Raw genomic sequence first — 27,067 nt, 5'->3', positions numbered from 1 at the left:
TGCATGCATCTCATCTAGACGTGCATGTGATGTGAATGATGTTTGAAAAAGCTTTGCGCCATCATCCCTCAGCCTCTAGATAAGACCACAGAAGCCTTGGTGCTTGCTGTGTCAAGGTCTCGAAAAGCTGCAAGAAAAGCTGTGACGTACGTGGCATTCGCCTGCTGTACTCTCAGGGAACAGGCCAATTTTTAATCTCTATTCAGCATGGTTCCTCATTGATCTTCAGCATTTACAATAAAATGTCTGATGTGACCAGTGATAATCTTAGGCAAACCCAACCTGTGTGCCATAGTTTATCCAAACAAAGTCAGTGATCTACATACAAATAATCTAAAAAGGGCCAGCAGGGCCATGTGTAAATGTGGATGTTTATGTGACACAGCCAATCCTGGCTGTCCCTTCAATAATATAATCTCTGCAATACTCAACAGACTACATCAACACCCATGTGTCCTGGTGTACAATTTATTAGGCAAACCATGACCAACTGCAATTCATCACTGGATGAGGGGAAAATATTTGGCCATCTGGCAGACAGGCATCAACCTTGAAATATCAAACACTGTTTTGTTTAGCTGGCCTGAGGCCATTAGCCTTGTGTCCTCTACAGGAGTGTGAAATATTGAAGTACTTCTACTCAACTACTGGACATAAGTAGAGTTTTGAGTTACTCATATTTCCTTTTCTGGCAACATTAAGTTGAGAAATTGCTCTGACCTTGCAATATCACCTCACTGCATTTCAAAGTAAATATCCAGTTGAGGCTCAAGTAAGTGAAATAGTTTGAGGAGAAAGGTTTAAAGCATGCAAAATGTTCATAAAAACAATCTGCAATCATAAGGAATCAAACCACACTGGATTGTATTAACTTTGCTCTAAACTTTAGTTTAACTATACACCTTTTCTTTGACATTTAATTGCAGATTTTATGTTACACCATCAAGTAGAGCTATGTTCAAGGGCAAGAAACACTTCAACATCTGCATACCCTTGAGATCTCAAAAAAAACAACAACTGCAGATTAACTCTTGCAGAGGAGAGAAAGGTTAAATAGCAGTCAGCTGGAAGACAAAACATCTCCAAAAGAAAGCAGCTAGTCAAAACTCAGTACTGCCTGTATCTTAAAGTCTTTTGCTGGGCAGGTAACGAGAAATTCAACACCTTCATCATCTTCTACAGTAAGAAAATAGGTCTTGGCTCATCAAGAGAGACATGACTATTGCAACATTAAAGTCTCAACAGAGCATAACATTTGGTATATCATCACAAAACAGAGCTGTCCCATTTGATACATTATCATGATACATTACCACTGTTTTAAATTTATAAAAGCCCCTATTTTGTAAGAGCAGATGACACTTTTTTTCTAAAATTGGTGCAGCTCAAACTGCTTCAGCTCTCATTTTGCCTCTGTCTGCATCAGTGTGGAATGTGTGGTCTGCCTGTCCCCCTTTACCAGAGTCCTTTTGTACATTCTTAATTTTGCTTCTACTTTAGGGTTTGTGCACATCTTCCAACAGGCTTACTGTTTAAGTCATTATAGTGGTATTTAAAACTTTCCTGGCTATATTTTGTCTCACTCCAGAGAGCATCATATTGCACCCTGGACTGTGCCATCCCATCCTCCCTTATCACACCCTTTCTTGGCATGGAAGCCTTTTTTTCTTGTACATTCTCAAGGCTTACAAAAAGACGACAGCTAAGAGGGCTGAGAGTGAGATCACTGAAGGTGCTGTCGGAGTGCCACAGCCCCCCACCTCCCCACCCCACTGGCTCCAAGAACACCCAAGCTGCATTCTTGACAAAGTCTCAAGTCTCTTGTTTGGAGACCAGAAAGCTCCTCGACAGATCTCTGAGGACGGTGCAGAAGAAGTGACTAGGGTTTACGGCATTAATTCAGCCTCATACTGAGAGAGTTAATTTACCAGCAATGTCTCTGAAAGGTGATGTGTGTGTGGTGACCGGAGCATGTGGATTCCTAGGACAGAGGCTGGTCAGGCTGCTGCTGGAGGAAGAGCAACTGGCTGAGATCCGACTTCTGGACAAGCACATACAGCCTCAACTTGTACAGGCTCTGGACGGTAAATATTTGAGAAAGTGTCTAACTACAGTTTAATTACAGTGTTTTAAAGAAGGTGTAGTCTAAAAAGTGTCCGTCACACTCGTATTAAGCTTAAGTGGCCAATGCATAGTAAGTGCAAAGAGTTTTCCAAAGAGCAATTATCCAAATGAAATAAGGTAATCCACTAGTTTGTGGAATCTAGTCTGTAAAGGTGTTATCAATTTGCCATCATAAGACATACTATAATTTATCTAATTTTCTTTAAACAGGAACAGAGTTTGATATAACTTTGAGCTAACAAATCATTTTGTAAGAGTAAATGTAACTTTCTCAAATGCTGAATATCTCAGTGAAAACAAACTCCTACTAGCATCACCTTTTCCATTTTTTCAGTCCTGTGCCCAAGACTGTACTCCATAAATGTGAATGTATGGATGTACACTCTAAATATGGTTGTTAACAAAAAAAACTATGATGTGTTGATTGAGACAAATCTGCTGTGCATTATCAACTTGCATTCAGCACCAATGTTATGTGAAAACCTTTTGAAACTTTTAATTTGATATGTCCTGATGTGCTATGTGTTGAAAAACAACTCTTGGGTGTATGACACCCCTTCAAAATTCACTAGATAAATTAAAGGAATGCATGGACGTTATGACTCCTTTAGTTCATGAAAACATTTTCATCTGAGAGCGGTAAACTGACAGCATGTGTTTGGTTAAGGATAAAGGGGCAATAAGCAATACCTCTCCCCCTAACCTTAGACCTGTCTCTGGGATGGTGCGATACAGCTGTATGATTTCCCATAAACTGTACTTATTATTTTACATTGCTATTTTATATACCACAATACTTTATACGTTTCCCTTGCATCCTCTTCATAGTTGGTGATGAAGATTTCATTCTTGGTTTACTGTTTGTCAGACTTAAAAGGAGAGACAAATGTGGCTGTTTATGAAGGGGACATCAGGGATGGTGAGTTCCTGAGAAAAGCCTGTCGGGGAGCATCAATCATCTTCCACATCGCATCTATCATTGATGTTATTGGAGCAGTGGACTACAGGGAGCTTTATGGGGTCAATGTCAAAGGTATGGCCGTAGCTTTAATCCACTTAAAGGTGCACTGAGCGTCCTCATGTTCCACAAGTTCCAACAAGTGGCAAGGAATTAATTTCTTAAAGTCTGAAGGGCATCAGCTTTCTGAAATCATGCAGTGAGGCATCAGTAACTGGTGATGCTTCAGACCAAAATCTCTTTTTCTCCAAATATCTTCCACAGCAGTGGAAAATTACTATTTATTTATAACTTAGGATGCTGTTTTTTGTTTTTGTCTTTGTTTTGTTTTTAATCAGTTGGCACTGATGTGAGTCATTGCATTATGGATATATGCAACATGCGCTATCATATCAATACTAAGATCAGATGTGACAGTTTTGTACTTAACTGACACAGTCAGTCAACTGTGTGGTCAAAATTGACTGACATATATACACAACTTGATTTCCAGGGACCCAGCTGCTCCTGGAGGCATGTATACAAGAGAACGTGGTGTCATTTATCTACACCAGCAGTATCGAGGTGGCAGGGCCCAACCCCAAAGGTGACCCCATAATCAATGGCAATGAGGACACAGTTTACAACTGCTCCCTAAAGTTTCCCTACAGCAAGACCAAAAAGGAAGCTGAACAGAAAACGCTGCAGGCCAATGGCGAGGTGCTGCAGAACGGAGGCCGGCTGGCCACCTGTGCCCTCAGACCTATGTACATCTACGGAGAAGGGTGTCGCTTCCTCCTGGGCCACATGGCTGACGGGATCCGAAACAAAGATGTTCTGTACCGGGCCTCAGCCCCAGAGGCCCATGTGAATCCTGTGTACATTGGCAACGTGGCTCTGGCCCACCTCCAGACAGCCCGTGGCCTCAGAGATCCACAGAAAAGATCCATCATCGGAGGGAATTTTTACTACATTGCTGACAATACACCACCGGTGAGTTATTCAGATTTCAACCACGTTGTGATGTCACCTCTGGGGTTCCGCATTCAAGAGAAGCCAATGCTGCCACTCTGTCTCCTCTATGTGCTCTGCTTCTTTTTGGAGATGTTGTGTATGATGCTTCGCCCCTTCATAAGCACTGTCCTGCCGCTGAACCGACAGCTCCTCGTCATGTTGAATACACCGTTCAGCTTCTCCTACCAGAAGGCCCAGAGAGACCTGGGATACACCCCCAGATACACCTGGCAGGAAGCACGCAGACGCACCACCGAATGGCTTGCCTCCCAGTTGCCAAAGGAGAGAGACAGAATAAGGGCTAAATAATTGCTGAATAATAATTACCAGTGGCGGCCGGCCAATAGAGGGCGCTAGGGCGCCGCCCCACCACTCCCAACATCCTGCAGTAGACATGAATAAAAACTGCTGTAATATGAAATATATCCTGTAGTATATTTTAAATGACCAATCCAGCAAGTTAGATAGATAGATAGATAGATACTTTATTCATCCCGAAGGAAATTCACAGTTTTCAGCAGAGTACAAGATTGAGTAAATCAAAAATAAAGAATAAGTAAATCAAAATAAAGAATAAAAGATGACCCTCGAGATCTAAAGATCTAAGTACCAATGTGCAAAAGAACAATGTGCAAAAAAAAACAATAAAACCAGTGTGCATCGATGTATACAATGTGCATAGATGAGGGCAATGTGCAAATATCATATTAAATATCATATAGTTAAATATCATATAGTTAGTGACCAGTTAGTAAAATGTATAATCTGCGACAAAATGTTGGTATAAAATGTTTCACATTGTCTAAAGTTACTTGGGCGCACAGATCTTTATGCTTGACTCTTGTAATAAGTTGGACATGCGCAAGAGATAGGAGCTGCCTTGGGCGCATTTACACACCACCAACCTCTTGGGGGCAGCAAAGTGTAAACCTCATAGGCGAGACTGCCATACCGGTACACATGCGATCACAAATGAATGAAGAGTAGGAAGAAGAAGATGACAAGCGTCGTGAGTGAAAAGTAAACAGACAGTAAATTCATTATGGAAAAAGAAAATTCAGTTAAATCACTGCACAATACGCCATTTGAGAGAAGAACACTGCAAACAACGCAAAGAATAAAAGAGCTTGGACCTGATCAACCTGACATCAAAACTGCACAAGAATCAAAGGACAGAGGAAGACAATATACCAAAAAGCCTTGGCTAACTGCATATAATAATAATAATAATAACTTATGATATAGTATTATTATATTATACTGTTTAGTTATATTATAATGTCTATAATTTCATTACAACATTCAGCTGTGCAAATTAAAAACTCCTTCCATTGACATAAATATACTGGTATGATACCTTACATGTTTGCTTGATTTTTTTTTTTTTTTTTTATGTAGCCCTACCTGGAAAAAAATCCACCAGCCGCCACTGATAATTACTACTATTACACTGAAGTATGCCAGTTATTTTTTCATGTAAAATTAACATTGAATAGATAACAATTAATAAATAAAATATGTTTAACATTGTCAGTGTATATTTATCTATGATCCTGTGTGTTTCAAGGGTGTGTTGCTGTGACAGTGTATTTCTTCTATTCATTCCACCTAATACCTTTAGCCACCTACCTAGTTACAACAAGCATGCAACTAGCTAACTTGGAACAACTAAGCACCAGTGATAATCCCTGCTTGTACCTTTTAAAGATGCATATTAATGAGAATACATGACCTACCTATTCCATTTGATTCCAATTCATTACTTCATTATTACTAGATCAGTAAAAGTAACATGATGCTTAAATTTAACACAGAAAACTGCAAGTCACTTGGTAGAGCACAAACATTCACCACTCCTCCACATTTCTCAAACTTGCCTCAAAGTTGCTGCCTGAACTTGCTCATTTGAAACCACAGTGGTTTATGTTTGTTTATCATTTCCCTACCTCTTTTGATTTAGTTGTAGTATTTGAACAAAATGCAGCCACTTAGAAGCCTCAGATGTTTGACTTTACTGCAGCACTTATATACAAATAACAGTATAACTGTTCTGGCAAAAAAAAATAAAATAAAATAAAATAAAATAAAAGTTGAATTGTGCTATGGCAGAAATCCTAGATCACTGCCAAACGCTAATGAACTGGTTCATGGACCAAGAGCTGTGTGTCCCTTTTTCGGGCCAAGGCTTGTGCATAGTGCTGCTGCTGTTGTTTTATATTCAGTGTGTTTACACATAGTTCAGTCATTGGATTATTCCGCAGGTACCACAGTTATTCAGTTTCAGAAATGCCATGTACATGAGAAACATGGTTTCTGTAATTAGGTTAAGGGGTTAAAATGGAAAAACCCAGTTTATACAGCTAGGTTTCTGCTGGAGAAACCTGATTACTGGGCCATGTAAACCCTTCTTTCTGAACAGCTTTTAAGTTGTGCATAAGGCAACACAATAAACATACTAAACAAACAATGTTTAATGCTAAGGAGAGTAAAAACATCACTGTTCACGGTATATTGCCATTGAAGAATGCTGTTTAACAATTTTATGACATGACCACTGATGAAAATATAAGGAAATAAATAACACATCTGCTGCAGCCTGCTTCACATGTTAGTCCAGCTACAGAGTGGAAGAAAACTACTGTAAACAATATCCAATTTCCTGCCTTAACCTGATCACTCACACCAGTAATTTATGTTAGTTGGAAATACATGGTTTGAGTATTAATTTTCCTCTTGCCTGTCCACGAAATCACTTGCCTGGAGTGAATTTCCCTCCCTGTTACAGCCCATACCACAATGTATTAGCTAACTAGCTATACTAATATATAAATATTTATCTTGCATTTGAGTTCATATGATTAATGAAATTAACGAGAGACAAAGAAAAAAAAAATCAATGCCTGATGCAATAGATACCGTTGACCCAGTTCTCCTGGTGAGGGCAAGATCCAGTCAAGCTCAAAATGTATTTACCACTGCAGCTAAAAACTAATCCTTTTGGCAATGTGTAAAAGGGGGTTATTTGGAAATCTATAGTAATCAACAAACAGTAAAACCAGTTAACTAGTCAAAGCAAAGATTTTACTGCATAATCCAATCTCTTAAAGGTTCCTCTTAACTTTTTTCAGCATTTAGAAAGAGCACTGATAGTCATCAATCATCTGTTGATTGATCTCCTCTAAACACAACAGAATAACCTCCTCATTCATTCTCTCTCTCTCTCTCTCTCTCTCGCTTTCTCTGTCTCTGTGTGTGTGTGTCTCTCTTTCTGTCTCTCTGTCTCTCTCTCTCTCTCTCTCTCTCTCTCTCTCTCTCTCTCTCTCTCTCTCTCTCTCTCACACACACACACACACACACACACACACACACACACACACAAACACATACGTGCCAGTAAGCACTGAGGCCAGAGTCCAGAATTTAAACAAAAAGCCATTGAACACCAATGAGGTCATAGATTCACTGCCAGACAAAGAGGTTCAGCAACTTGTCTGCTCAGGCCAGGCTCAGTCTGGGGAAAATTCTCCACCAAAAATTACAGCTGAGTAAATTATGGCTGAGTAAAATGAGAGGAACATTATATGCTGTGGGTTGAGTAACGCTTAAAGCATAACTTTACGAGAGAGGAAACACTCAACTCTACCAACACTGTTAAAAACATAAAATACAGAACAACCTAAATGGAAAACCACTTTCTTTGGACGTGAATTGCATTACATGGTTTCTTGACTTACTAGTGCCTACTCGTTCCTTCTTGGTTGCTGGTTGCTAGCTCCTGATTGGTGGATCTCATTCCACCAATCAGGAGCTAAGCAGCTGAGCACTGCTAAGCATTAAAGCTCCCAAGTAGCAACCCTCCCCATTCACCACTCCGTTACTCCAACATATGGTAATGTCTTGGGGACTCAAAGCGATCCTCCTCTGCATTTTGGCAACCGGCATCCTACCAGCGGTGGTAGGTAAGTAGCCTGAGCATCACTTACTAAACTTTACCTTCCATACTTTCTTCTGTTTTTTTAGCTTTTGTTTTTAAAGGTATGAATTAAACAGAGACTTCAGCTCTATTTATGTACTGTAAGAACATTTTGAAGAGCATTTTATGGATGTCATAAAAATCAGTACTTAGAGCTCTATTTATGTACTATAAGAACATTATGAAGAGCCTTTTAAGGATGTCATAAAAATCAGTATTTAGAGCTCTATTTATGTACTATAAGAACATTTTGAAAAGCATTTTATGAATGTCATAAAAATACTTAGGGACCAAGTCAAAACCAAAGATTTTTTAAACAGCAATATATAGTGATTTTAGTGTCAGCAGCATCAACATAACTTGATATTAATACTTTCAATAGTGTTTCAGCATCGCTTTAACAGTGTTTCTAATATAACCTTGGCCTATATGTTTAAATACGGTTTCAGTTTACTGGTCAACACAAAGTTTATGCAAAGGTTTATGCAAACGGCCTTGTATCAGCTACCAAAATTCTGGTATAAATGCCATCCCCAATAGCATATGATTACTTAATTACAATATATATGGTGCACAGTGTACTAACAATGTTGAAATACTACAACAGAAATGCAACATGTTCATAGGAATCGTCTCATTTAGTGTTGGTACATCACTGTAAGTACTTTTGTCTTCATTAAGGACACAGACGTTGTCTACAATTACACACGTTTGCACAGGGTAATACAGATTAATGCACTGAAGAAAGACTATTGCAAAATATTGGTATTTCCTCTGGGATCATTAGATTTTGCTGTGCTCAAAATTGCACAAAAGATTTTTAAACATCAAAATCAACCATTGATACACTGATTAATAGCATCTATGAAAACGGAAGGGCTTATTCTGAATAAAGAATTTCCATCAAATATCAAATGAGTATCACAAATGAGAATAATCAAGTAGTTTAAGTCAGGTCATAACTCACAGTAATGTTAAACTGGCTCACTCAAAACGAAAGGATATTACTGTTATAACTGCTGGCTCTGGCTTGTCAACCCTGTGCTTTAACAAACAAGTTTAACTCAGCATGAACACTTTATTCAGTAATATCCTTTGTGGTCAAATACACGCAAATCGTATTTTTGTTAGTTTACTGGCTATTTTCCAAATCAAATCAAATTCATCAGATGTGTGAATAAATATAGCAGCAAGTGTGGAGGACGGTGTGTTCACTGACAACATGAGTGTGTAGGGCATAGCGTGATGCATGAGACTACCATGCACCTCATTTCAAAAGTGTTTTTGTTTTCTGTTGTGTTAATAAAAATACATCAGCAGGTTTGTGTTATTTTCATACATTTGAGACCTAAGCAAATTTACTTGCTTTCTTCCAAAAAATAAATAAAACATAAATAATGGAAAATTTAAAAAATGAACATGAAATGAAATTACAATCTATTTTTAAGGAATGTTTTCCTAATGTTCTGGTCATTTCTTTTGCTAACTTTGTTATCTGTTTTTGTTTTTTTGTTTTGTTTTTTTTACTATTTTTTGGCAATTGTCTTGTAACTTTTTCAGATTTCTTGCTAATTTTCTGTGCATTTCTTGCTAATTTGCTCATCACTCTTTCCCCATGTTTTTGAAAGAAATCAAGTGAATTTGTTCAAGTTCAAAAGATTACATGTTAGCATCTGAACGCAGCCTCAGGCTTTCACAAGCATTTTAATCAAAAAAGATGCAATAGGGATGAAGTGGGTCAACTATTTAGTGACTAGAACCTCAACAATTTTTAAGCGGGATGAAGTGCGAGGGACAGAGGGGACAAGTTCCAGACAAGAGGGGCGCGTGTAAACCCCATGTACACCCCATCCTGTGTGTCCGCTAAACCCCTGAATGCAACATTTAATGTCTTCCCTCTGAATCCAGCAAATGTAGAAGAGCAGAAAGATGCAGACTGCGCTGACTTCAGCAACATCACCCTGCTGCAGTACGGCAGGCAGCAGGCAGCCAAGCTGCAGGTGCAGTACCTGCTGTTCACGAGGAAGAACATAGACTGTGCAAGCATGTTCAGCGAGGAGTCCCTGGCCAACGCACAGCCCTCCCTCTTCAACGTCTCCCTCCCTACCAAGATCATTGTCCATGGTTACAGGTGGGTAAACCCTTGCACTAAACTATCCCTAATCCTAATTCTGATTCTAACCTAAACACTTAAACCAAGCCCTAAACCCAAAACTATCCCTTTGGCAGAACTAAGGAGAAACCAAAATGTCCACAGTTAGAGTTTTCCCCATCTTTCTATCATTGTGAGGACATTTGGTCATTCTAATTATGAACATACATGAATACACACACACACATATACACACACACACACATGGCATGTAAAAACAAAGTTGCCTTTTAGGGTGTTTTTACGACAGCAGTCGTGTACAGAGTTGCACAGTGTGAAAGGATAAATTAAAACTGCTGGTGATGAATTCACTGCATGCAAAGTTTAAATAAATCCACCCTCCATCCCTCACTCTCTACCTCTATCCCTCCTTTCACACTGCAACATCCCTCCTTCCTTCCATTGCTGTCTTCACCTCCTTCCATTTTTTCCATCCGTCCCTCTGCTTCCCACGCTAACTCTGCTTCCATCCATCCCTTTCTTACACATCTTACCTCTGCCGTCCGTACATCCAACACCACCCCACCACCCATCCTCAGGGCCCTAGGCAGTAAACCATCCTGGGTGAAGAAACTGGCCCAGGCCCTACTTAGGGCAGAGGATGTGAATGTGCTGGTGGTGGACTGGGTCTACAGCGCCTCCTTTGCCTACAACCGGGTGGTGGAGAACTACAAGGAGGTGGCCGTGCAAATCTCTGTCCTCATCAATCAGCTCCAGGTGAGAGACACGCTAGAAATACTCTACACACCTGATATTCAGAGGCAGATCTGCTCAAACTTAAAAGCTCAAACCAGAGGGTAGGCAGGAAAGTGCATACCCTTACTACTTCTGCTCAGCCTACTACTACTAATCCTTGCAAGTATGCTTTTGTTCAAATCTGACTCTGAGTCTCAATTTTCTCTATAGAGAACAACACATGAAGGAGCATAGCAATGCAAATGCCCACAGTTGCTCGAAAGGTTATTAGGTGAAAATAAACAAGACTGTCTGACATCTGACCAACAGGAACATGGATGTAAACTGGAGTCCTTCCATTTCATTGGGGTCAGTCTCGGGGCACACGTCTGTGGATTTGTTGGAACTCTTTTCGAGGGCAAGATAGGAAGAATCACAGGTGAGCCTGGAATGCATCCACATGATGTGTTAGAGAATAAGACACTTAACTTTCACAGTCTGGTCCTGAGAGTGACCATTTCTGATGACAAACAATTTTTCCTCTAATGAAATGTGGAAAAACGTGTGCTGTGCCTCAATAAAATGGAGTGCCAAATACTTCCAGCAAGCCTGTAATTTTCATTTTGACTATTTCACATGCCTGTGTCCACAAAGCAACAGAGAAAAAATACTCCATACTTGCTATTGCTGCCAGACGTACAATTACAGTGGCATGGTAGATTCCAGGATAGAAGAAAAAGGAGCTGTTAAAGTCCCTCTTAAGTATGGCAAGGCAACATTCATACCCATTTTATTTTGTCATTTCCACTTCTGGTAGATGCATAATAGCAAGTAAATCCTATTGGTGGTAGGGGCATCACATGACACATGTCAGAGGCATGTGTAGTTTCATCTTACTGCTATGGTTGGGTGGAAACTACAGGCCCTCAGCTGCACCTATTCTGCTGCTATACATACAAAAAAAGGGGGGTACAACAGGCCAGTGCCAGACAATGAAGGGTTCCACTGCCCAGAAGTCACTCACAGAGCCTCTCATCTCTGCCAATGTGTGTCAATGGGACCTTCAAAGAACAACAGCTCTCTCCAAAGGACAACGGCACTCAGATCAGGGCCAGTCTGAATCTGTGCGGAGAGGCAAGACCACAGCACCCAACACAATGCACTATTGTTCACTTGTTTATGCATGGTGTGACTGTCTGAGTGGAAAGGCCTGTGATCCAGTTTGAATGTTCAAGTGCAATTTAGAGGCACCATAGCTACTGGTTACCATATTGTCATTAACTGGAACAAATCTGGAATTCAGGAGGACTAGAACTTTGGGAGTGTGTTGTGTTGTGTAGTCACCTGGACATGGAGTGAGTCCACATGGTGGTGAAATATTCCCACTAGTGGCTCTGTGCTCCCCTAGGCTGCTAATCCACAATTCTGTATTTCTGTCTCTCCATTCACTTCTATATCGTGGCAACACAGCTCCCAAAATAACACATTTAGCACATAAACAAACACAAACACAAACAAAGCAGATTATGCCAGTATGAAAATCCCTAAGTTCCAGTACCCATTTTTGGGGGAATTACAGTTATTTGTGAACTATTTGTGGACTATCAGGTCATTTCTCTCTGGCAAAAGGTTACTATGCAGAAATTTCCTGTAGACGCTACCTGCCAGAATAGGTATTGTGACTTGTTGCATAATTCCCTTTGTTCCCATTCATTTATGTGCTAAATGTGTTATTTGGGGAGCTATTTTGCTGCACTATGGAACTGCATGGAGAAACACAAATCCAGTATTGTGGATTAGCAGTCCAGGAGAGGCCAAAGCAACTAATTAGGATATTTCACCACCATGTGAACTCATATCATGCCTAGGGAACTATACAACCCAACACTTTACCAAAGATCTGTTTGCTTCATGGGTTGTAATTTTTTTTTTTTTTTCTGTTCCAAAGCACAAAATCTATCTGCAGGATGTTGACAGAGAGGATCAGTACCACTGACTAAATTATTACTTGGCCAAATGCTGAGGTTACAGCCTCTGAAAACTCACTTTGTGGCCTATATTATGTTTTGGAGCAAAACCACTCTGCTCACTGGAGTTTCAAGACACTCCCATTCCCAAGGAGCAGGGGAAAATCCTACCAGTGATTCTGCAGTTCTTGTTGTTGCCAGTAGAGGTCAATAAAGATCATGGCTCACTTACTCCCTAATAATAATGATGTTGTGCAATAAAAAACAATAGCAGGTAAATACAGGTGTTACTAATGACATTAATTAAGGTTCTTACAGACACCTGTATTTACCTGCTATTGCATGTAAAAATGGCTGCCGTGAAAAAGGTTTGCTCCCACTCGGTCATTCAAACTCAAATGAAATAGGAACTACTGAAAATTATACAGATGGATTTATATGCTTATCTCACAATACAATTCTGCTACGATTCGACACATGATATGATGTAATATTTGATAAGACAGGTTCAGTGACAGCAAAGCATGACTGTGCTTACTGCTGAGCCACAGCCCTTTCTGGTGATGGCACCGGCTTGTCAGCAAGAACTGTCTTTCCAAAGTGCAATTAATATAATTTTGATGAAGAGTTTTAATAATTAATTTATATATTTTGCAGTTCTTTTTCCTATGTACTGAGATGTACTGAATTACTGTCCCATCCAAAAAAGGTACAGTGGGTAAGCAATCATTCTCAAGAGTTTTTTTTTTTGTTTGTTTGTTTGTTTTGTTTTTGGGTTTTTTTTGGCAGATTTTCACTTTAAGAACCTGAATCAGGAAGACAAAACACTTTCTTAATTGAGTAGCAAGTGATGTGAACCCTCACTACAACCCTTACAACCTAAATTTCTGCTTTACCTTGTAACCCGGCGTTTCCACCCGTGTCCCACAGGCCTGGACCCCGCCGGACCCATGTTTAAAGGAGCTGACACGTTCGACCGGCTGGACCCCTCTGATGCTCAGTTTGTAGAGGCCATCCACACAGACTCAGACTGTAAGACATCAACATGAGCGTCACCTTCATGCTCATTCCACTGTAAAAAAAAAAATATATACATAAATAAATATAATAATAATAATAATAATAATAAAAACCTGCACACTTTGTTCACTTTCCTAACTGTCACTGTAATGGATCTATAATGGACGAGCCTAAAAGTAACCTCAAGCTAAGATAATTACCAGCTCCCTGTATATTATCATGCAAATTACATACGTGCCCTTCTTTGAAAATTGATTAGTTTTAATTGAAAGCTAAAGCAATTTACCAGATATTTGCAGCTCGTAAGCTAACATTACACATAATAGTTCAGTGACCAGTGGGTGGTTGGGCTGGAAACCCTACAAGCTAGCACACTGGTACAGTATGCAATGTTTGTTTCCTAGGATGGCGAAGGCATGACATAAGTGACCTACATTCATTCTCTCTACAGCCTTTCCCTAATCTTAGCCATGTCCAGCTTATACCTAACCTTAACCTTAACCAGCAACTAAGCCAACATGACCACTCCAAATTGTGCCATCTTATAGGGGGGGAAATTAGCACACAGCGTAGCATACATGTACAGCCAAATAAATTCCATAGTATTACTGTTCAGCTTTTGAACAGTAAGTAAGACTTCAGTGTTTTCTGAACAAATTAAAAGGAAAATTGACAAGAAAAAACATAGGCTAGGCCACATGGTTCTTACCTTGGCTGGGGGACTGTTTTTTTTTTTTGTTTGTTTGTTTGTTTTGTTTTGTTTTTGTTTTTCATGTAACTTGTTTTTTTTCCACTAGGTGTTGTCAGCTAACTAACAGCCATTTTGACCGGAAACAGCCGGTAAACACAGATGTTATTAATGACGTTAATTGAGGTTTCATTACATTTAGGTTTAGCAGAGCCTGGTTTCCACTAAGCAACCTTCATTAATATCCTCAGTAACACCTGTGTTTACCCTGCTCCGTCATGTCAAAATGGCCGCGGTGAAAAAGGTCTGTTAGCTCGAAATTAAGCGGACTTCCTGCCTGCAGACTGGTTGCCTGTGGTTCAGGAAAACACTGACATTACCCAATCAAAATGGAGATTCAACAAAGCCATATAGAAGAAGTTACAGCAGGTAGAAATGGTGAAGCTGTTTTGGTTTAGCTTAGGCGTTGTAAGTATTTTTACGCAGAGTATAAAACAGCACTGCAGTGAGATAGGACGTATTAAAATCAATTTGCCTCTGACAAAGAAGTATTTATACTTACTGAACAAAGTCAAAGTCATGTTTTGTGCCTTCTCCTCCTTACGTTTTCATCAGACTTTGGCATCTCCATCCCTGTCGGTCATGTGGACTTCTTCCTGAACGGAGGAAAGGACCAGACGGGATGCATCCGCTCCAGGTTTGCGTCAAGTAAGTCTTTAAATATACCAGCATCATTATTTGGAATTGTTTTTTGGAGTGAGTGCACGATAAAAATGCCACATATTGGTTAAATCAGCATTTTAAAAAAAACATACAGGTGTAGTTTGTCTGCATTTGGCTCCATTAGTTTCTGCCTCTGTTGTCAGTTCTTGTGTACTTTCCAGTGTACGGCTATGTGATATGTGACCACATGAGGGCGCTGTACGTCTACATGAGCGCGCTGAATGGCTCGTGCTCGTTAACGGGGATCCCGTGCTTCAGCTATGAGGATTTCCTGGCGGGACACTGTTTGGACTGTGGAGGAGTCCTGAGCGGGACCTGTCCGATCATAGGTACACACACCCGAGTCACAACAGCTGCTCTGCTTTTGGTAAAAGGTGCCTCATAAAGGAAAAAGGAAAAAAGAAAATCATACTACCTCCACTTCTCATGTTACTATTATTACTGCTACTATAATTAAAGTCATAATAGCAGCAATAATAATAGTAATCTTCCTCTATCTTTTTTCTGACACAAACCATCCATATTTCATATAATCACAAAGACACAAGACAAGAATCAAGTCATGACAAGGAGAAGACAGGCAAAACAATAAATAAAATCAAAAATATGAAATTTGCACACTCTCTTTGAGACAACAACAACAACAATAATAAATATAATGATAATGATAATAATTTGCTTTGTTAGTTTATTTGTATAGCACCTTTTAAAACAGTTACAAAGTGCTTCACAACAGCAAAATAAAAGGCAGAATCCAATAAAATAAAATAACTAGAAGTATTACAAAAATATAAAGGTAAGAATAAAATATATCATAAGATAATAAAATAAGACTAAATAATAAGAGTAAAATAGATTATTAGACATATACAGTAAGACATTAATCAAGTAAAAGTTCTTTTAAAAGGGATATTGAAGAGGACAAAGATGTGGCTCGTCTGATCTGCTCTGGCAGGTCGTCCCAGAGTGACAGGGCCGGGAGAGCGGAGGCCCGGTCGCCCCTGGGGTTCAGTCTAGATCTTGGGATATCTAAAAGGGACCCAATCCCAGCCAGTCCCGGCTGGCCCTCAAAAGTAATGATTACAAGCTTAAAATCACTTATAAAACCTACATTTAGCCAGTGTTATGAAGCTAAAATTGGCTTATATGTGCTCTTGTGTTAGAATTAGTGAAGCATGGTGCTGGAAAAGTCCCAGTTTGGAATCAAATCACCCAAATCAAGATTATCACACACACAAATTCACCTTTATTGTGAAAATCAGGTGTCAGGTGGAATGGGATACATCAGGGATTAGGGTCATGGGGAAGGTTATACAAGCACACCAGTAGAAGAAACACAGCTTTCCGCTTGCCCTTTGATGATGCATTTAGCCTCAGTAGCAGATATGGCATCAGCCTTCACTCTGGGACGGAGGCCGCTCCGCTCTCATGTCTGCTTTTGGCAGCGACTTATCATTCCAGCCTCCGATACGCTGACACACACTGATACAGTGACACCGTTCATGTGCCTAAGAGTCATTTTGATTCGTCATGTACAATAGGCCTGTGACGCTCACTCACTGTGCTCTGTGTGTGTGTTTCAGGTTTATCACATAACAGTGGGATAACAGTGTCTCCGATTCCAAAAGAGCAAAAGCTATTCCTCCTCACAACTTCCTCGCCACCTTTTTGTGGTGAGTGCTGGTGGTGTGTGCGTGCGTGTGTGCGTGCGTGCGTGTGTGCGTGCGTGTGTGCGTGCGTGCATGCGTGTGTGTGTGTGTGTGTGTGTGTGTGTGTGTGTGTGTGCGAGAGAAAGAGAGACAGACAGAGAGACTATTTCATCACCAGGATATCTGTAAGTGTAAGAATAGGGCCTAAGACAAAAGTTGCTTACCTGTCTATTTGCCCTTACCTGTCATTCCCACTTCTCTAATCTCTATCCCACTGCCAACCTGTTAAAGGACAGTTCCAGTATTTTGGTAGGTAGGCTGTATTTCTGACTTGTCTACCATGATGTGTATCAGTCAGCACATCACATTTGCTGTTTGCGTTAGTATTGAGAAACTTAATGCTAAAAATAAGGCTCCAATTATACTATACGGAGCTACTGAGCCGTCAGTGAAGTAGCACGGAAAACCACCTGTAAACATCCTTTTTGGATTCAAAACATCCATTCTTTAGTCTATTAACCTTGCTGCTACATGTTGTGTCTCCTCTGCTTCACACTGCCTCTCAGTTTCTCTCTTGGTGCTCTGTCCTCATACATCTGCATGAATAAGATCAGCCAACAAAATCATTTATTTCAAAGTTTGTAACAATGGCAGTTGTCAGTCATTTTACCTAAAAAACTAGATAAAAATCTGAAAACTCTCTGTCTTGTCTCCCTTTGAAAGCAAGCCCCCAGGGAACAGCAGTCAGCACGGAGCAGATCCTCTGTCCTACCGCCTCGTCTGCAAAAGCCAGGAGTTCATTGATGCAGTGAAAGAGCTTTTTTATTAGAAGCCCAAACCTGTTATAATGTCTTATAATGGACTAAAGTCTGCACGTTTCATGTTTAAAAAAAGTAACAGATGATTTATTCAGTGCTGACTGCTGTTCCCAGGGGGCTTGCTCTCAGAGGAATGCAAGGGCAAACATCCTTGTAAACAGCTGGAGAAGTTCCGGCTTTTTGGCCTTTTTATCTCAGATTATTATGTCCTCTAAAAGTGCTGTTTTAAGATAAGATAGCCAAGTACTCCACTAATGTTCTTTTTTAACAAGTTAAGTCCAAGTGTCAAATTTTCTGTGTGGTGGAATGAAACTGCTCTCACTTGTTGTCCAAGTGTTGTTCTTCTTCCTCCTCAGCTCATCACATCCTGCTGCAGCTGGAGGTTTCTGAGCTGGATAAGAGCGCTGATGTGGAAATGACGCTGATTACGGAGAACCTGGCAACTCAGCAGAGGCTCATGCTGTAGGTATACCTCACCACATCTCACACGTCCTATACCAGTCTGTTCTCATGATTTGGTTTTCAAATCAATTAATGTTAACTTTTCACACAAAATCACATTGTAATACACATGCTGTACATTAAACATCTTTTAGCACATGTGTATATAAATCAAGACCTGAATTCCAATTATAAGGTCCTTCTGAAACACCTGTGACCAGAGGATCCCAGATTTAATTAGACAATGTGTCTGTCAGCTGCAAATTATCCTGTGTTATGAATACACACAAATTGTCCTTTGGAATTCACTTTATGAAAGTAAAATGTTGTAATTGAAGAGGAAGTTTTTTTATCCATTTTGTGGAGCACACAAGTTCAGAGTTTGTTTTTGATTTTTTTGTGACGAAATTTTTATTTTTTTCCAATTTGCTGTCATTATGGAGGAGACATTACGAAATTACGAAATATTGTGTTGACATTGCCTAACACAGCTACAGAAAAGGAGTGCCAAGATAAGCACATTAGTGTGTTCTGACTTAGCCACACTCTCAGAGGTTCACAGTTTGTCACAAGTGACACCTACTTTTAGAAAATAATTGGTGGCACAAAAGCTCAGCAAATGATGACACTTGCTAACGGACACAAGGTAACACAAGTCCTTGGTCAACAAACTGCTGACACTTTGACAGTGGCTACAAAATATTTTAGAAACACTGAAGGATGATTTTCAGGTGGGGACTGATGAAAAGTAGTGTTTCATAATATTTTCTTCCTCGAGGATGGTGTTATACCCCCTCATATCTTATAACCTAGAAACTCCTCATGGGCATAGCCATGTTTTTTAATAAAGAAATCAGTGAAAAACTATCACAGAGACGAGGTGCAAAGGTGAGTGGACAACATAATATAGACTGGCTGTTACATTGTGAACATTTTGTTCATACCTTTAACAGGAACACATGGGGGATAAAGACAGATTCATGTACCCATACAGAGTGATATTTCCAGAAGTCACAAATAAGATATTGTCTGCTCTGGGAATAAGTTACAGGCGGCCCAAAAATAGAACAAGCACTTTTAATGGGAACTTCTTCTTCAGGTGACATATGTTTTCTTTACCTGGAGGGAGAAAGCAGAGGGTGTTAATGACTAAGAGGGATTGCTGTGCTGTGGATAAATGAGCTTTGGAATCATATCCCAGTCTTCACTGGGGGTTTTAGTACCTGGGTTTAGATTTTGGTTGCCTGTCAGAGTGTAGAAGCAGAGCACAGACGCATCAGGTATTTAGCTTATGCTCAACCTGCTTATCTAATGAGTGCAGCAAGAGAGGTTTCATTGTAAAAGACTACAAATAACCTAAAGGTGCATGACGGGTCTAGCATCCTGAATGTAGATGTCTCAGAAACATTCCTGTAACCCTAGAATGGCATATAGAGAAGAGCTAAGAAAGCAAGGAAGAGCATGGGAGGGAAGTAGAAATGATTTTTCTTGTTCAAGACAAGAGCAAAATGGGGTGAATCGACCTCTTGGAGGGTGAGCAACTCTGGGGTTAGAAATCTCTTCGGTTCAGTTAAACCTCAATGAGCCGAGCCAAGAAACGATGGAGTATTTTATTGTTTCTTTATCATGCAATCAAACAGAATAAGTTTGCAATCAAAAAAATAGATTTAAGAGCAAAATTATCAACACTGCGATCAAAAAATGTTTTATTTAGTATAATAAATTTCATTAAAATGCAAATCAGACTTCTGTTTGCAAATTCAAGTTTTGTGCGCAGGGTTTTGTTTGGAAATCCAAGTTTTGCTTGTAAATGCAAAACATTATTTGCAAATCCAAAGTTTTGTTTGCAAATTCAGATGTTTGCTTTCTGTTGAGCTGAATCTCATGGGCGGGACCTATGCTACAAAATATGCCCATGAATGCAATTATCAAAAATTTAAAAATGTCTGTTGAAAAACTATGAGTGGCTACTAATATCTAGAAATGCACCAGGCACCGTGGCAAATGGACCAAAGATTTAATCTGCCATCCTGCTGCTGACCTTTTGCCATGGTCGAGAACTGATAGAAAAAGAAAAAGAAACTATTACCATTCAGAGTTTCTTTATATTTTCTCTTGAGTTTGTCCTTTGATATTCAAGTTTGCCGGTTTGTTGACTTGCACTTTCAAAAACTGCTTATTTGGCTCCACTAACTGATGTTTAGCTTAGCCACTTTTTGTATAACTGCAACTCCAGTTTGCAAAGACAAGGGCAGGGAGACTTGTGGTACTTCTTGAAGAGGTGAGTTTTCAAGTTGCAACAGAAATTAGAGAAACTCAGCCGTCCCATCTGAAGTGGGAATCTGTCATACCTTGATGTAAGACTTGACTGCCTCAGTGTGTAAACGCAGAGAATAGAAAGTATACAGTACAGGCCAAAAGTTTGGACACACCTTCTCATTCAATGCGTTTTCTTTATTTTCATGACTATTTACATTGTAGATTCTAACTGAAGGAATCAAAACTATGAATGAACACATGTGGAGTTATGTACTTAACAAAAAAAGGTGAAATAACTGAAAACATGTTTTTTATTCTAGTTTCTTCAAAATAGCCACCCTTTGCTCTGATTACTGCTTTGCACACTCTTGGCATTCTCTCGATGAGCTTCAAGAGGTAGTCACCTGAAATGGTTTTCCAACAGTCTTGAAGGAGTTCCCAGAGGTGTTTAGCACTTGTTGGCCCCTTTGCCTTCACTCTGCGGTCCAGCTCACCCCAAACCATCTCGATTGGGTTCAGGTCCGGTGACTGTGGAGGCCAGGTCATCTGCCGCAGCACTCCATCACTCTCCTTCTTGGTCAAATAGCCCTTACACAGCCTGGAGGTGTGTTTGGGGTCATTGTCCTGTTGAAAAATAAATGATGGTCCAACTAAACGCAAACCGGATGGGATGGCATGTCGCTGCAGGATGCTGTGGTAGCCATGCTGGTTCAGTGTGCCTTCAATTTTGAATAAATCCCCAACAGTGTCACCAGCAAAACACCCCCACACCATCACACCTCCTCCTCCATGCTTCACAGTGGGAACCAGGCATGTGGAATCCATCCGTTCACCTTTTCTGCGTCTCACAAAGACACAGCGGTTGGAACCAAAGATCTCAAATTTGGACTCATCAGACCAAAGCACAGATTTCCACTGGTCTAATGTCCATTCCTTGTGTTTCTTGGCCCAAACAAATCTCTTCTGCTTGTTGCCTCTCCTTAGCAGTGGTTTCCTAGCAGCTATTTGACCATGAAGGCCTGATTGGTGCAGTCTCCTCTTAACAGTTGTTCTAGAGATGGGTCTGCTGCTAGAACTCTGTGTGGCATTTATCTGGTCTCTGATCTGAGCTGCTGTTAACTTGCGATTTCTGAGGCTGGTGACTCGGATGAACTTGTCCTCAGAAGCAGAGGTGACTCTTGGTCTTCCTTTCCTGGGTCGGTCTTCATGTGTGCCAGTTTCGTTGTAGCGCTTGATGGTTTTTGCGACTCCACTTGGGGACACATTTAAAGTTTTTGCAATTTTCCGGACTGACTGACCTTCATTTCTTAAAGTAATGATGGCCACTCGTTTTTCTTTAGTTAGCTGATTGGTTCTTGCCATAATATGAATTTTAACAGTTGTCCAATAGGGTTGTCGGCTGTGTAGTAACCTGACTTCTGCACAACACAACTGATTTTCCCAACCCCATTGATAAAGCAAGAAATTCCACGAATTAACCCTGATAAGGCACACCTGTGAAGTGAAAACCATTTCAGGTGACTACCTCTTGAAGCTCATGGAGAGAATGCCAAGAGTGTGCAAAGCAGTAATCAGAGCAAAGGGTGGCTATTTTGAAGAAACTCGAATATAAAACATGTTTTCAGTTATTTCACCTTTTTTTGTTAAGTACATAACTCCACGTGTGTTCATTCATAGTTTTGATTCCTTCAGTGAGAATCTACAATGTAAATAGTCATGAAAATAAAGAAAACGCATTGAATGAGAAGGTGTGTCCAAACTTTTGGCCTGTACTGTATATCTCCCAGCAGAAGTACTGTATGTTTCAGAGGCAGCATGAACATTGACGTCAACACTTAACAAAGGTGAAAGAACACACGCACAGCAAATCGTACGCTCAGCAAGTTTTACTCAAGCATAATGAAACGTGACGTATTCTTGGACCTTTTTTCAGCATCGTGTGACAGTCTGCATTTTCATGGCCTCACCCCAGAACTAGAACAGGACTCAGAGAGTGGACAGCTTCTATTTTGAGAGGAGAGGTACTGTACGTTCTGTCGTAAAGTCCCGGCCAGGTGCAGGTACTATGGCAGAAACATTGAGGAAGGAAAAGTGCCTATGTACAGGTTCACAGGAGGTGAACTTGTGCTCTGTCATGCTTTTCTGCTTTCTTTCGAGGGTTTATATTCCAGCGTTCCAGCGTTCCAGTTTTTTTCCTTCCTTTTTTGTTGAGCCAGAAAGAGTGAGAGCAAAGCAGTGGAGGGACTACAGGATTAATGGTCTGTCTGAGCACCTTCTGTATGCAGGTCTATTAATTCTTAGTAATAAGCACAGAGGACAATAACTGTCCATGTGATGAATGTTGATTATCTAAGTGTGTGCGTGTGCGCCTGTCTTTGTGCCTGTTTTTTGTGTTTATGACAACGTTCGTACTGTACGTGTGTGTGTGGGTGTGTGTGTTGCAGTCAGACAGATACTACAGTGTACAAGAGAGTGCTGGCCCACCCATCGGCTCTGTGTGAGATAGAGTCCATCCAGCTGAAGAACACAGGGGCCAGGTTCTACCGGCAGGGAGACATCCACATAAAGTCTGTGTGTTTACTGGAGTTCCCTGTGGTCAGGTATGTAAGTGCATGTGCTCACCATAGAAACTGAACTGGGTAGAATCGGCTTTGTGTAGGGAATTCTAGCAGTGAACCTTCTGGCAACTACCTTTTAGGAACTGATTGAATAACTTTATTAACACTTCCATCTTGACAAAATAAGCACCTGGCCCAGGTTTGCAGGTGGATTTTTCTCTGTAAGTATGCACAGCTCAGAGCAACAACAGAGCAAGTCAATGCATGAAATTAATTAAAGTAATTGGTGTACTAATAAGCTTATTTAAAGTACTGGAAGCTAATTCAAAGCCTGTCTGAGGCTAATTTAATATTAGCGCATTAGATGTTGTAATCTAATAGCCACATTGTTGTTAACAAAGTTGAATAATGTCATAGGAAAGCCACCAAAACTCACCAGGTGAAGACTGAACTCGTGTGAAAACCCAGGTTAATTAATGTTAATTAATTTGAGGCACAAAGTTATTCTCTGAGTTCTTTTATTCATTTTCTTGTGGAAACCTGTTTCTGTTAGCCGGACAGTATGTTAGCTCAGCCCGCGTAAGCAAACTCTTCTGCCAACACGGTGGCATCAGTGAACACTATAGCTGGCATGCTTGTTCTACCAAATTCAATTTCTATGGTGCACACACACACACAAACACAAACACAAACGCATGTTAGCTAAAGAGTGTTTCCAATATATGGAAAAGATGAATTGCCTGTTTTTCATATTATTGGTTCAGAACCAAAATGGTTCCTATGCCTATTTCTGTTGAGTTTCCATACAGCAAATGTTCTTACTGTAAGTCACTTTGGACAAAAGCGTCTGCAAAATGACATAATGTCATGTAATGTGGTCTAACAAGATGAAAGATGAAATATGAAACCAGTAGACTGGTTCGCAGGACAAAGGACACAGTTCATTATTTGGTTGTTGTACTATACAGTTGGCACAATATTAAAACTGAGCAGCACTACTGTCAAAACAGAAACTCAGGCTTCTGCTGATAAGCACAATCCAAGAGTGAGATATAATTACTCAAAGTTGAGACCCAGGGTTGATAAAGGAACTCGAGTCCCTGGAGGCAGAAAGGGCATTGAAGAATATCTACATACTAAATCACATATGGCAGAGAGGTTCTCCTGCACCACCCTCCAAAGGTTGAAACAGTCAGGCATATTGCAACTCCGGCCACACCCGTCGGTGATGTTTCAATGAGGACCTTGCCACCGATGCTGCATCTGAAGCCAGTAGTTCCAAGTTGGTATTTTGGACTTACCATCTAAAAGAGTCCAAGTGGATCTGTTTGGGGAAATATGGACGCGCACAGCAAACTGATGTTTGTTTGTCACGTCTCTGAGTTCCACAACTCTACAGCAGCTGATTTAAGAGAGCAGCAAATGACGGGGGAGTTGGCTTGTCCCGCATGCTCGCAGAGATTTCTATCAAGCACAAATCAACAGAATGAAAGTAGAAGTGGCAACTACGATGTTCACAACACAAATACTATATAAAGTAAAACATTAATGAGAAGGTCATTCTGCTGATCTTGGTGTGTTCACTGCCATATTTGCTGTGATGTTGACATGTTATTCGGGCTTGGTGGATTTTCCGAGTTTCCGAGTTGGAGTTCCGACTTGAATGACTGTAACGCTGCACTTTTCTGTGCCGGAGGTCATTTTTTTCTCTGATGCAGCATGACCCCTGATGAAACATCCTCACTGTAACATCACTGACTGCGTGTGACCAGCGGTGGAACATGCCTGAAAGTTTCAACCTTAGGAGGGCAGTGCAGCAGGACTTTTCTGCTGTTGTCTGAACACTCTTTGTACACTAAGCAGTTTGAAAGGAGAGGGCACGCTACTTTGTTTACCAAAGGATGAGTTTGAGAGTTTGAGATAGAAAAAAAAAACCCTCAGGTTCATAGTCTGAGCTCTGGATGCCAAGGCTGATAACCAGCATTAATGTTACACCACTAAATGTGTCTGAATCCGCTGTTTTCATATCATGTCCATAAAAACATTTTAAAAAACAGAGTATAATCCTCTTACGTTTTGGGTTGTGATGGGGTGAGAGAGCTCTACCAAACATGGGGCATGTATCAGTAAATTAATCAGGAATTGCATCAGTGTTCATCATTTTTTACCGTATCATAACAAAGTGCTGAGCCCTCTCCTTTAAAACTACATAGTCTGTTTATAAAGTCACAATGAAATGAGAAATGATGTTTTTCACCACATTAGCTAATTTTCCATGGCACAGTATGCACCACTTTTACAAAAAATGTATGCCTTTTGAATATTTTTAGATCAGAAATCCATTATTTTTGCTTGTATATTTGATGGTGACCTCATGCTGCGTCAGTAGGCGTACAAAAAAATTCAGCCAATAAAGTCAATACAGACTTCATAATCAATCCCACCCATTTGTCCGCCCCAACAGTATCCCATTGGTTTAAACTATATTGCACCATCTCTGGCATCCCACATGTTCCATCACCTTTCTTCTCCACTGCATATAATCTCATGATGACAAACTCTGTAAAAGAAAAACATTTCAACAAAAGATTTACAGTACAGAACATTGTGTTTGTGTTCCAGGCAAGAGAAGCCGCTCTGTGTGAACAATATTGATCTCAGGCGAGGAGCTCCATGGTCTCATGACTTTGTGCAGCTGTGTGGAGGCTTCTGAGGGAATAGATGGTTACAACAGACACCCAGTACCACCCCAAATGCACACAACCATACACAGTGAAGTAACACAGTCATAGATACAGTTTCTTAGGTCAGATGATCCCAAATCTGCACTCAAAGGTAACTGCAATCCAAGAGCCATACATGCACACATATACAAATTGGCATGAATACGAACATATACACACTTGCACATACACACAGAAACAGACCTACTTTCCACCATTGTCTCTGAATTGATCATTCATAGACACTGTGCTGCTGAAATGTCTCGGTAGCAGGATCAGGAGATACAGTGTTCCCACAGGTTACACAGGTTCTGTGAAGCTTTCAGCAAACAGCCATACACTTTGTTGTGCCAGAGATTGGATTGTGGTCTCTTAGGCCAGTGGTTCCCAACCCAGTCCTCAAGGCCCCTCTATCCTGCAGGTTTATGTTTCAGCTCTACTCTTTCACACCTGATCCAATTAAGGGTTTCATGCTGATTGGTTGAAACAGATCTACCTGAACATGGCGTGCATGAAGGTGCATGGGCCTTAATTGGGTCAGCTGTGCAGGAGTAGAGCTGAAACAAAAACCTGCAGGATAGGGGGGCCTTGAGGACTGGGTTGGGAACCACCCTCTTAGGCAGACCTGCTCTGGAGACAGAAATAATCTCATTGGTTGAGTTAAACGTCGGAGGGCGGGGCCAAGGAACCGATATCCCTGGTTGAGCAACATTAGACTGAAGCTTGGTGGAAAGGGCAAAGGAGTAAGAGAGGCAGTAGATAATAATATGAAGCTTAGCATTCTTGCTGCTAACTGTAAAAATGATATCATAGCTTTACTAAGACACATACGTTTGCCTATTTGATCTCCCAGGTTCAAACCAGCCATACTAGCCTAGCTAGTTAGCTACCATGCTGATGACCTTAACATCACAAATGTCAAGAATGAAGGAAGAAATTAATCATTGACATTTGTTTTTCTTACAGTGACTGCCTGTCACTTTTGCCAGTTAGCTGAAAAACTGCTTCACGGCTACAAAAACTGATGTTTAACTCAGTGAGTGAGATTGTCTCTGCCTCTTAGAAATGCTGTAGAATTAGAACTCTTAAGTGCTATTTTACCATGATCCAGCTTTACGGTCAAATCTAATTTATGACCTCTGATCCGGGGTATGAATTTCTCCTGTATGTTTTCAAACATGTCATATTAGGAATGCTGTACATTTTATTCCACACTGAATGTTACTAAATTTGTATTGTCTGTAAATGCAAAGCAATAAAATTGTACTTGGTCTGGTCTCCTTAGTGTATAATTGGAAGTGATGTATGTGTGTATGTTAGGCTGCAGCAAAGGGAAAAATGTTTTT

General features: G+C 40.4%; 2 protein-coding genes and 1 long non-coding RNA gene across 4 annotated transcripts in view; 2 read left to right on the top strand and 1 right to left on the bottom strand.

Moving 5' to 3' along the window:
* The window catches only part of LOC115379684 (uncharacterized), a 40,268-nt gene extending 26,445 nt beyond the window's left edge, over nt 1-13,823 (bottom strand). The window contains exon 1 of the long non-coding RNA XR_003930265.1: nt 13,739-13,823. This is a non-coding gene — a long non-coding RNA (uncharacterized LOC115379684). The remainder of the gene's footprint in view (nt 1-13,738) is intronic.
* On the top strand, nt 1,706-4,660 carry hsd3b1 (hydroxy-delta-5-steroid dehydrogenase, 3 beta- and steroid delta-isomerase 1). The gene is made up of 3 exons (XM_030080500.1): nt 1,706-2,084; nt 2,993-3,157; nt 3,576-4,660. Exons 1-3 carry the CDS (start codon nt 1,934-1,936, stop codon nt 4,382-4,384), a joined length of 1,125 nt encoding a protein of 374 aa, XP_029936360.1. The 5' UTR covers nt 1,706-1,933; the 3' UTR covers nt 4,385-4,660.
* On the top strand, nt 7,952-26,999 carry pla1a (phospholipase A1 member A). 2 transcript variants are annotated; one of them, XM_030080498.1, is made up of 11 exons: nt 7,952-8,034; nt 9,957-10,179; nt 10,740-10,917; nt 11,206-11,314; nt 13,773-13,874; nt 15,166-15,258; nt 15,435-15,602; nt 16,857-16,946; nt 18,097-18,202; nt 22,885-23,040; nt 25,621-26,999. In XM_030080498.1, exons 1-11 carry the CDS (start codon nt 7,962-7,964, stop codon nt 25,709-25,711), a joined length of 1,389 nt encoding a protein of 462 aa, XP_029936358.1. In that variant the 5' UTR covers nt 7,952-7,961; the 3' UTR covers nt 25,712-26,999. The 2 variants fall into 2 exon arrangements, with proteins under 2 accessions (XP_029936358.1, XP_029936357.1); XM_030080497.1 differs by having other exon boundaries at nt 15,417-15,602.
* Nucleotides 27,000-27,067: the final 68 nt, after the last annotated feature.

Source organism: Myripristis murdjan, chromosome 21 (assembly GCF_902150065.1).
Source record: "Myripristis murdjan chromosome 21, fMyrMur1.1, whole genome shotgun sequence".
In the NCBI taxonomy this organism is placed as follows: Eukaryota; Metazoa; Chordata; class Actinopteri; order Holocentriformes; family Holocentridae; genus Myripristis; species Myripristis murdjan.
Note: the sequence above shows the minus strand (reverse complement) of the source record. Positions and strands in the feature narration are given on the sequence as shown.

Coding starts and splice junctions, on each gene's coding strand:
- hsd3b1 (XM_030080500.1), top strand. CDS start 1,934: ATGTCTCTGAAAGGTGATGTGTGTGTGGTGACCGGAGCATGTGGATTC. Junction 2,085..2,992: donor ACTTGTACAGGCTCTGGACG/GTAAATATTTGA, acceptor ACTGTTTGTCAG/ACTTAAAAGGAGAGACAAAT. Junction 3,158..3,575: donor TTATGGGGTCAATGTCAAAG/GTATGGCCGTAG, acceptor CTTGATTTCCAG/GGACCCAGCTGCTCCTGGAG.
- pla1a (XM_030080497.1), top strand. CDS start 7,962: ATGGTAATGTCTTGGGGACTCAAAGCGATCCTCCTCTGCATTTTGGCA. Junction 15,259..15,416: donor CCGCTCCAGGTTTGCGTCAA/GTAAGTCTTTAA, acceptor CTCTGTTGTCAG/TTCTTGTGTACTTTCCAGTG. Junction 23,041..25,620: donor CTGGAGTTCCCTGTGGTCAG/GTATGTAAGTGC, acceptor TTTGTGTTCCAG/GCAAGAGAAGCCGCTCTGTG.